The sequence below is a fragment of the Alligator mississippiensis genome, chromosome 10 (assembly GCF_030867095.1).
Source record: "Alligator mississippiensis isolate rAllMis1 chromosome 10, rAllMis1, whole genome shotgun sequence".
NCBI lineage: Eukaryota > Metazoa > Chordata > Crocodylia > Alligatoridae > Alligator > Alligator mississippiensis.
In genome coordinates this window covers 77,497,465-77,507,811 of record NC_081833.1, presented here as the reverse complement: position 1 = coordinate 77,507,811, position 10,347 = coordinate 77,497,465, and the positions used below count along the sequence as shown (strand labels likewise).

General features: G+C 63.8%; 1 protein-coding gene across 2 annotated transcripts in view; it reads right to left on the bottom strand.

Annotated features, from left to right (window-relative positions):
* Nucleotides 1-72: 72 nt before the first annotated feature.
* Nucleotides 73-10,347, bottom strand: part of PMFBP1 (polyamine modulated factor 1 binding protein 1) — a 145,772-nt gene continuing 135,497 nt past the window's right edge. Inside the window, exons 12-30 of one of the 2 annotated variants that reach the window (XM_059714012.1) lie at nt 9,991-10,116; nt 9,508-9,876; nt 9,037-9,120; nt 8,431-8,652; nt 8,157-8,324; nt 7,504-7,704; nt 6,931-7,053; nt 6,703-6,829; nt 6,252-6,409; nt 5,156-5,318; nt 2,376-2,565; nt 2,143-2,296; nt 1,769-1,936; nt 1,573-1,698; nt 1,337-1,495; nt 981-1,090; nt 811-885; nt 520-603; nt 73-367 (exon numbers count right to left, since the gene is read on the bottom strand). In XM_059714012.1, the coding sequence (XP_059569995.1) occupies nt 91-367; nt 520-603; nt 811-885; nt 981-1,090; nt 1,337-1,495; nt 1,573-1,698; nt 1,769-1,936; nt 2,143-2,296; nt 2,376-2,565; nt 5,156-5,318; nt 6,252-6,409; nt 6,703-6,829; nt 6,931-7,053; nt 7,504-7,704; nt 8,157-8,324; nt 8,431-8,652; nt 9,037-9,120; nt 9,508-9,876; nt 9,991-10,116 (3,084 nt within the window). In that variant the 3' untranslated portion in view covers nt 73-90. Of the gene's footprint in view, nt 368-519; nt 614-810; nt 886-980; nt 1,091-1,336; nt 1,496-1,572; nt 1,699-1,768; nt 1,937-2,142; nt 2,297-2,375; nt 2,566-5,155; nt 5,319-6,251; nt 6,410-6,702; nt 6,830-6,930; nt 7,054-7,503; nt 7,705-8,156; nt 8,325-8,430; nt 8,653-9,036; nt 9,121-9,507; nt 9,877-9,990; nt 10,117-10,347 lie in introns of both variants that reach the window. The other variant, XM_059714013.1, reaches the window with a different exon arrangement.

Below are 10,347 nucleotides of genomic sequence, written 5' to 3'. Positions count from 1 at the left end.
GGCTGCCGGCATGTGCCCCCTCCACCCCGCTTGTGCTCCCTGCCCTGTTGCAGGAAACGCTGGGGCTGCAAAGACTGTGCCTGCACCACTTTAATGACACCAGGGGCTGCGCTCCTGCTTGCTGGGGTAGTCACAGTCCCTGCAGGTGCTGGCCTCATGCAGCCCTGTGCCCCCTGCCCCCCCCCAGAGCTGTTGCGCATGGTTTCTGCCAGGGACAAGGCTGTGCTGCCTGCCGGGGCTCGTGGTCAGCAGTGCTGGGAGGTGGAAGCGGTTGCTGTGCACAGGCAGGACTTCAGTCTTCTCCGGGCAGCGGCAGCCACGGTGAGTGCAGCAGCGCCCCTGCGTCCACGCTGCGGCCCTGGAGCGCCTGAAGGGAGATGAGCGGGCACTGAGGTTGTGGTAGCCTCACCACCCCCTGCCCCGCAGCCTCCACTCCAGCCAGGGTGGAGGAAGGGCTGGTGCCCTCTGACCCTGTGGCAGCCCTGGTTGCTGGTCTCTGCGGCAGCCATGCCCACTCACCCTGAGACGCTCGCAGGTGATGCGCTGCTGCTCTGCTGTGGCTGCAAGGCGCTTGTTCTGCTGCTGCAGCTGGACCAGGGCCTCCTGCAGGTGCCTGTAGCCAGGCAGAGGAGGCTGAGCTGTGGCTGTGCTGCTGCCTGTCCATGTGCCCAGCGCGGTGGTCACCCGCTGGCAGCACAGGGAGGTAGCCCCCTTCCCCCCCAGCACAGCCAGCACTGCCTCCCATGCCAGCTTCCCACTCCCTGCGCTGGGGGCTGCCCGCAGGGTTGGGGGGGGCCGCGGGCTACTTACTCCCGCTCCCCTGTCAGCCGCACCAGCTCCTTGCTCTGCTCCCGCAGCTTCTGCCCCAGCCTCTCGTTGGCTCGTCTGCAATTGAATGGAAGCAGGGAGAGGTGGTGAGGGCTTGGGCAGGAAGCATGGGGGGCCCTGGGCCCTGCCCTTGGCCCCCTGCTGCCACTCACTTCTGCTCCGTGGCCCACTGCCGCACATCTGCCAGCACCAGCTCGCTCTCACGCTGCAGCCGCTGACTGTCGGCACGGGCAGCTTCAAGCGAGGAGCGCAGGACGTCAGCCTGCAAGAGTGACACCGCCCTGGGCACCAGCACAGCCCGCCCCAGCCCCTGCCCAGGGGGCCCCAGGGCGGGCAGCAGTGGAGTAACTGGCCCCAGAGCATGGGCCCTTTGCAGCAGGGTGTGTGCATGCATGGGTGGGTGCAGACTGCTCCTGGGGGCCCCCCTGCTCGGGGCATGGGTGCTGCTGGCACCTGTTTGTTGGGCCTGTGCCCTGGGTTGGCGGGGGTGCAGTGGTCTCTTCCTTACCTGTCCCAGGGCAGCAGCCAGTTCCTGCTGGCTGCTGGCACGTGCCTGCTGCAGCTCCCGCGCAGTTTCCATGGCAGCCACCTGGCTCTGCCCTGCGCGGGCCTCTGCTGCCTGCAGCGCCTCCTGCAGCCGCCCCAGGGCAGCCTCATGGTGTGTGGCCTGCCGGGAGCAGCCCCCTGTCACTGCTGCAGCCACAGCAGGTGTGAGGGGTTGGGCACGACCCTGTGGCCACTCACCTGCTGCTGGGCCCCTTGGAGCTGGGCCTGGCACTGCCGCAGCTGCTCCCGCAGCTCCCGTGCCTCTGTCTCCAGCTGGCTCCTGTGGTGTTGCAGGCTGTGGCTTTGCTGCTCCTGGTCCCGTAGCTATGGCCAAAGTAGGGTCAGCAGCCATGAGCCTGGCCCTGCACCCCGGGGACCCTGGTCCTGCACTCACCGCCCGCTGGCTGCTGTTCAGCTGCTGTTGCAGCACGGCACCTGCCAGCTCCAATGCACTCGCCCGCTCTGTGGCATGCTGCAGCTGCTCCTGCAGCTCGTCGGCACGGCACTGCTGCTGCCTCCGCTCCTTGCACAGGGCCTGCTGCATTGCCTCCTGCGCCTGCAGCTGCAGGCAGAGACAGGGCTGGGGGCTGGTGTCATGCCAGGAGGCTGCAGCCTTGGGGCGGGGGTGGTGCTCACAGGGGCAAGCTGTGCGGGTGGCAGGGCATGATTGCCTGGTCCCCACCACCACCCCCAACCGCCCCCCCTACTCCCACCCTGCCAAATGCCTGGGGGTGGGGTGGAGGTGCATATAGACATGTGCATGCCCACCTGCTGCTGCAGGACCTGCGCCTGCTCCTGGCTGCTCCCCAGCTGCTGGGCAGCGATGGCTGCAGCCTGCTGCAGCTCCAGGCCCCGCTGTGCAGCCGCCTCGTGCTTCTCCTGCCACTGACTTAGCTCCTTCCTCAGGCGCTGGAGCAGTTCCCTGGGAGTGATGGGCAGGGCTGAGGGATGCCTGGCCTGGGGCTCAGAGCTGAAGCACTCACCCGGAGGCCGGGCCCTACCTGCTCTGCTGGGCCTCTTGCTGGCTGGTGGTGGCCTGGTCCCGCAGCACCCGCAGCTTGGCCTCTTGGCGCCGCCCATCCTGCTGGAGCCGCACAGCCTCCGCCTGGCACTGCCGCAGCTGCTCCTGCACGCTCTGCAGGCTGCCCTGGGCCAGCAGTGCCCGCTCCTCCTGCTGCGCCCGCGCCGCAGCTGCATAGGGACAGTGGCGCAGGTCTGTGCCCGCTCGGCTATCTCCAGCCTGCCCCATGTGGCCCTGAGCCAGCTGGGGTGCGCAGCTGGGGGCGGGAGGCACCCCAGCAGGCAGCAGGGGAAAATTGGGAATACCTAGTTTCTCTGTCTCTCGCTCACACACACACGTAGGTGTGTGCATATATCTAGTCACAGAAATTGATGGCTATACATGTACAGACATATATGTACACACAGAGCTATAAATAGGTACACATATGCGTGTGTGTGTGTGTGTATATATGCACAGGTATATATGTGTATGTATATGTACTTACATATAGGTAAGAGTGTGTGTGCCTACACACACACACCTGTGTGCAGATCTAGTCATAGAGAGATGGCTATACATATACACACACATATATAGATGAATAGGTACATGTGTGTGTCTTTGTGTATGTATGGGGCTCACTAGCTAGCTATGACTGTGTATTAATATACATACATGCGGGTGAACTAGTGTGTGTGTATGTGTATGTGTGCCTGTGTACACACACACACACACATACACACACACACGTGTACCTATTCTACATCTAGTCACAGAAATAGATGGCTATACATGTACACAGTGTACACAGAGATATATGGATATGTACGTGTGTGTGTGTGTGTGTGTGTGTGTTTATATACAGACACGGATGAGAGAGTGTGCATGTGCTATACACACACACACACACACGTGTGTGCAGTCACTCCAACTTTACTGGGGGGGGGGGGGGGCGTGATGGGGAGGGGAATAGGAGGATACTCCAAAAAAGGTGCCCAACCCCCAAATGGGTTTTGAGCGGACTGTGCTATACAAGGGCCCTGGGTGGTAGCAGCAGGATAGACAGAGATGATTTTCAAAATCATGTGCAATAATAAAAAGCAACTTCAGCCCCTCCGTCATTGCCAATCTAGTCTAAATTGGTGCCCCACCCAACGCTCCAGTCCTGAGACAGTCGCCACACTGATACCTAGGGGTGGATCCAAGGACAGTGCTATACATATACACACAGCTATATGAATAGGTACACGTGCACACGCGCGCGTGCGTGTATCAAGTCACAGAAATAGATAGTTTTACATATATATAGATATATATATATATATATACACACACACATATACACACAGATACATGAAAAGATGCACACGTGTGTGTACTTAAATATGGGTGCGAGTGTGTGCTAATACACACACACACACACACACACACATATATAAAAACACACATGCGTACACGTAAGAAAGTATGTGCCTATACACACACACGTGTGTATAGTCACAGAAATAGATGGCCATACATATACACAGATATGCATACATATGTGTGCGTGTGTTTGTAGCTGTATATGTAGCACACACTATGGTTGTGTGTGTATTTCTATACATATATATATATATGGATGAGTGTGTGCCCACACACACACACGTATGCAGAAACACACACTCATTTTCCCTTTCACCCATATGTATGTATATAAATACATACCATGTATATTTATACACACATACACATATAGCATGTAAATAGGTATGTGTATGCATGTGCCATGTGTGTGTTTGTCTTTGTGTATAGGTAGTTTGTGGGGCGCGCACACTCTCTAAATATATAGATATATGTATATGCATGTGTGTGTGTGTGTGTATATACACACACACACACACACACACACACACACAATGTACATGCAGGCATGTGTATATGTGTGTGTGTGTGTGTGTGTGTGTGTAGATATGTATAGATGGGTGGGTGAGAGCACAAGCAAGCAAATGCGTGCATGTATGGATCTGCATGTGCACCTACACACACACACACACACACACACACAGCATATGTGCACACACGAGCATGTGTGTGTGTGTGTGTGTGTGTGTGTGTGTGTGTGTGTATAGATTATAGGTGTGTATACACACACACACACACACACACGCTCACACAGCTGTGCACAAACATGCACACCTGTGCATGCATGTATATATGTTAGTGTGGTGTGTTTGTGTGTACATTTTATACAGCCACACAGCTTATTTTTATATTCATAGACTGTAGCCTCCCCCCCCCCACACACACACACACACAAAATGTATGTACATACACACACATCTATATACATTATATATACACAAAGCTCATATTTCGCTCTGTGTGTGTGTGTGTGTGTGTGTGTGTGTGTGTGTGTACAAGGAGCCCTGGGTGCCAGGAGCTGTGTTGTGCTGCAAGCACACGTGGTGGGGGTTGGGACAGGGCTGGGGGTGCGGGGCACACTCATGCTGGTGCAGTGCATGGCACAGCCCCTGCTCCGTGCCCCTGGCGGGGGCTGAGCTCCCCAGGTTTCTGTGGCGGGGGATGGGGATGGTGGGTGGTCCTGGCCCCGGCTGTGCTGTGCTGATGGGCAGGGCCGGGGGTGCCATCTCTTCTGTCTTGGGTGCTGCTGGGCAGTGGGGCAAGCTCCGGGTGTCCCTGGAAATGGGGTGGGGGCTGCCAGACCCCACGGGCAGCTGGCAGCGCTGGGGGCCCTGGCATGGGGCAGCGCCCATGTTGGGGGTGGCGGCCGCTCACCCTCCTGCTGCAGGCTCTCCCGCAGCCCCTGCAGCTCCTGGCGTAGCGCCGCGCTTGTCCCCGCGCTCTGCTGCTGCTCCTGCTGCATGCCAACCTGCGCTGCCCGTGCCTGCGCCAGCTCCGCTTGCACCTGCCGCAGCTGCTTCTCACGCCGTTGCATGGCCTAGGGGAATAGGGGCCAGCACGTGCTCCTGTGCACACGCGAGCCCAGCCTACCCTTTCCCCACCCTCACGTCCTCTTCTGCTGCCCTCCAGGCCCTGCGCTCAGCCCTGGGCCGATGCTGCAGGCCATAATCGCGCCCCTTCAGCTGCTGGGTGTCTTGGTGCACCTGGCTCTGGCCAGGGACCAACATGGAGGTAATGGGACTGCACCTGCTGCAGGATCCCGTGGGCCAGGTTGGGCAAGGCAGTGATATGCTCCTGTCTCGACTCAACTTTCCACCTCAAACGTGGGTTTCTGGAGGGATTTTTGGGCCCCAGGGCAGATGGGTGATGGGGTGGTGTGGGTTGGCATAGGGCCTGGCACCCTGGGACTGGTGGGGGTGGGCCCTGCTCCTCCCTCAGGGTTTCTGGAAGGGGGGGAGAGAAGATGGAAGCAGTGAGCTACGGAGAGAGGGGAGAGGGAGATAGAGGGAAGAAAGGAGAGAGAAGTGTGTGAAGAGGAGGGGAAAGGAGAGGAGCATGTGTGCACGTGTGTGTGTGTGTGTGTGTGTGTGTGTGCGTGTGCCTGTGGAGCCCACCGAGGCCCATGGGCGAGGCGCAGGCCATGGCGAAGTTGGGTGCCTGCTTGTGGCACGGAGGGCAGGAGCCGAGTGCGAGTGAAGCGACAGAGGCCAGGGTAGTTTGAGCCTTTATTTCCTGTTGTGGCTTCTCCGGGCCAGCGGTGGTCTCCGCTCTCTGACCCAGCCTGTCTTCGTGGCTGCGGCCAGGCAGGCACCACCGCAGCTGTGGACCGTGGGCTCCATGCCTGCCTTGGCTGTACCCCCGGGGAGCTCCAGAGAATCGGCAGCTCCCACTTCCTCGCCCTGCCCCCCTGGGCCCCAAGGCAGATTGCTGGGGGTGGGCTGGGGGACATCCTGCCCCAGTTCCTGCTGACCTGGGCCCTCTGGGCGCTGCGCTGGTGGCTCTCCTGCAGCTGCTGCTCCAGCCGCTGCACCTGCTGCTGCCGCTCGGCCGCCTCCAGCTGCGTGTGCTCTGCCTGGGCGGCTGCGTTCTGCCGCAGGCCCCGCAGCTCCAGCTCCAGCGCTTCTAGATCTGAGAACGATCTGGGCACAGGCTGCTCCTGCCCACCCTGCACTTGGGGTGGGGGGCCCACATGCGTTGCCCCACAGGGTGCGGGTGCCTCTGGCCTTGGCCCCCACTGCCCCCAGGTGCTGAGGGCCAGCAGCCGCAGGCAGGGCAAAGAAAGGGGGACCTGCTTCACACTGGGCAGGGGAGGCCTGGAGCCAGCTCCCCAGCTCCTGGCAGAGGCCGAATGCTCCCCTGGCCCGGCTGGGCCCACAGGGGCAGGCAGGGGAGCGCTACCAGGCGTAAAGAGCAGCCATTACCTCTCTTGGTGCTGTGCTTCTGCTCTGCCGCCCGCTCCAGCTGCAGCTCCCAGTCCCGGGCCAGGCGCTCGGCCTCCTCTGCCCGCTGCTGATGCACAGTGCTCTCCACCTCCAGCTCCAGCAGCCTCTGCACGTGCAGCACCATGCCATCAGCACAGTAGCTGGAAGCCAGCGCCCTGGGGCCCCCAGGCCAGGCCCGTGACGGGAGGGGAGGGCAGGCCTCCCTACCTGCTGAAGCGCTGTGGCCTGGAGAGCCAGGCGGTCATAGCTGGCATCGCTGTGGCTGTGAGCAGCCGCGTAGGAGGCAAACTCCGACTGAGCGTCCCTCAGTGCCGCCGCGCCTGCCGCCACCTGCATGCACCAGGGCCGTGAGGAACGGGGGAGCAGACATGGCCCCAGGATGGAGAAGGCAACAGGCAGCGAGACGTATGGGCGATGGGATCACGGGAAGGACGACGCTGGGCACCCGGATCCAGTGGGAAAGACAGGGCTCTGACAATGCCCCACGCCCAGGGCCTGGGCAGGAGGCCAGGGAGCAGAGGGCTCTCCGTGCCTGGATGTCTCCAGACCCAGCTTGCAGGCCCACCAGCTGCGCACTGCCAGTCCGCACGGACTTCGCTGCAGCAGTGCATGGCATCAGGCCGGATCTGCGGGGTGATGGTGGGGGTCGGCCTCACGCAACCCTGGGTGCAGCTGGGGGCCTGCAGACGAGCCACGCTCTGGCCCCGTCCCTGCTGCCCAGCCTCGGCGTGATGCTGCACTGGGGCTGGCAGGAGGCGCGCCCGCACTCCTGGCTCTTACCTGGCTGTGGCTGGCAGCCAGCTGCTCCCGGAGCCCCTGGGCCTTGTCCTCGCACTGCTGGGCCTGCTGCCGGCTGCGGGCCAGGTCCTCCTGGGTGGCCTGGAGCTCTTGGCGCAGCCGCTCCATGGCCTCCTGTGCCCGGCTCCTCACAGCCAGCCGCTCGCTGCGCAGGCTGGCGATGGTGTCGTCTCGCTCCCTGACCTGCGCGGGAGGGATGTTAGGGCCTGAGCCACGACCCTCTGGGCCTGGGCTCTGGGGCTGCCCCCGGATGCTGGTGCCAGCCAGCGGTGGCCAACACAGGCGCCGGCGCCCGCCCGGCAGCCAAGCCTCTGCCCTTGGAAGAGGTGGCGATGGCACAGACGGCCTGTGCAGCTCAGCGGCAGCCCGTGGCTGGGGACCCTATGGCTGGCCCTGGGCCAGGGCACTGCTGCAGCCAGTGACATGGGAGCCGCGTTGGGGGCTCGCGTCCACCCACAACCCACCAGGCCACTTCAGGGCCCGAGGCTGCCGGAGGGGCTGGCCTGCTGCCCGCTGCGTCCAGCTGGGTGGATGCTGGCAGCTCCCTGGACAGCACCAAGGCCCAGGCAGCCGCTGGCTCCTGCGGCACTGCCGGGGGAGGTGTGGGGTCCTACACTGGGAGGGGGGACACTCACCTGGCTGCGGGCGTCCCGAAGGCCCCGCTCCAGGCTCTGCACCTGGCTCAGCACCGCCTCATGCTTCTCCCGGCACAGGCTGAAGCTGCCCTCGGCCACAGCCAAACGCTCCTCTGCTGCCTGCAGCTGCTCCTGCCGCCGCGCCAGCTCCTGCGCCTGCTGCTGCACCTGTGGGTGCCACATGGTCGGGGTGGGGGCCGCATGCGTTGCCATACGGTGCCCAGTCTGGTCTCAGCCTGCCCGGGCACAAGCCCCGCTCCCTCCCAGGGCCCACCTCCTCCTGCAGCCCCCGGCACTGCTGCAGCTGGTGCTCCAGGTCCCGGCCCTGTGCCGCCATCACGGCCTCCTGCTGCCGCAGCTGCCCCTGCGCCTCCTTCTGCTGCCCCTTGCAGGCGTCCAGCTCCTGCCGCAGGCCCTGCAGCTCGGCCTGGCGGCTCTCTCGGCTCAGTCGCAGCTCTGCCTGCAGCTGCTCCAGCAGTAGCGCCCGTGTCTGGCCCTGGGGGGGAGAGCGGATGGCTGTCAGCATGGGGGGTGGCCACGGGCACTGCTCCCTGTCCACGCCACCTGGCACTGCTCAGCCCAGCTGCCGCCTAGCACAAGATGGGGTTGCAGCCCGTGAGATGGGGCGGTGTCTATGAGCACCGGCCCGATGGAGAGGCAATGTGAGCAGGGCAGGGAGCGAAGCGGTGCTGCAGCGTGCTGCTGTCGAGTCCGATCTGGGGGCTCTGCTGACCCCGGTGGGGGAGGAAAGTGCCAAGCCCTGACCGCGCCTGGTCTCTGTGCGGAAAGCAGAGAAGCGAGGGCCCCACAGCTGCCCATCTGCCATGGCAGAGCCTGTCGCCTGCCCTAGGCCCCAGCACCTCGCTCCGGGGCTTCCCACCTCGCCCTCAGCTCGTGCCAGCTCCTCCTCGGCAGCTCCCAGGCGTCTCCTGAGCGTTGCAACGATCTGGCCACGGCTGCGCACCTGCAAAAGCCCATGGCGCCAACTCCAGAGATGCTGCTCAGCTCATGGGGGGTGGTGGGGGGAACAACTTGCCTTCCCGGCCACACTAGCAGGGGCAGCCTGGGCCACGGGGGGAGCGCCATGCTCTGCCATAGCCGGGAAGGAGGGGGCAGCTAAGTCCTGGGGTCTCAGCCTGGCTAGGACAGCAGGCACCAGGCACGGGCTGGCAGACAGGAGGCTGGATGGGGCCCCAGTGCGAGCGCAGCTGCCGGAGCAGGCCACGGCCAAGGCGAAGCTGATGGGCTGAGCAAATGGGAGTGGGCAGGAAGAGGCAGCAAGGACCGGGCCCCCCGTGCTGGCACAGGGGAGAGGCTCCCTGCCCGGTGGCCGTGCAGGCAGCACAGGTACCTCACTCTGCAGCGCCTGCGCCTCCCGCCGCGCGTCCTGCAGCTGCTGCTCCTGGGCCTGGGCGCTGCCCTTGGCAGCCACCTGCGACGCCACCAGCTCATCTTGCAGCCGCTGCACCGCGTCCTCGCAGCGCCGTGCCTGCCACAGGCACGTGGGGCAGGGGTCAGCTGACGGAGCAGCCTGCACCCCTGCGCTGGCAGAGCCCAGCCTGCCCTGCAGCACCGGGGCCAACAGCCCCATGGCCCAAAAGCCCGCGATCCCTGCCACCCAGGGACGGATACGTGCCTTCTGCTCTGCAGCCTGGGCCTCGGCCGCTGCCTTCTGCAGGTCCCGGGTCAGCACCTGCGCCCGGTCCTCCGCGCGGCGCAGCTGCAGCAGACACCAGTGCGTGGCGAGGAGGGGCCCGGGCTGAGCCAAGCGCCCTCCCTAACCCTCCCACTGCCCCAGGTCAGCTCAGCACAGGCCGCCCGAGGCCACGGGTACCTGCTCTGCTGCCTGCTGCCGCTCGTCCAGGCGGGCCCGCGCCAGGCGCTCCAGCTGGTGGATGGTGGCCTCCTGCTCCGCCGTCCTCTGCTGCAGTCCCTGCAGCGCCGCGCTGCTCTCCGCTGCCTGCGCGGCAACGGGACAGTGAGCGAGGGCCCCGCAGCCCTGGGGACGCAGCGGGGCAGGGCACGGGACGCCAGGGAGGGGGCAGCGCATCGCTGCGCTCCAGGACCCTGGGTGACCCCGGCACGCGGGGGCGCGTGTCCTGCCCCGGGCGGCCACCTGCCTCCCTGCTGCCGTGTTTCCCGCTGCTGCCGGAGGGGCGTTCTCCCGCGCCCAGCACCGGGTCAGTAGTGA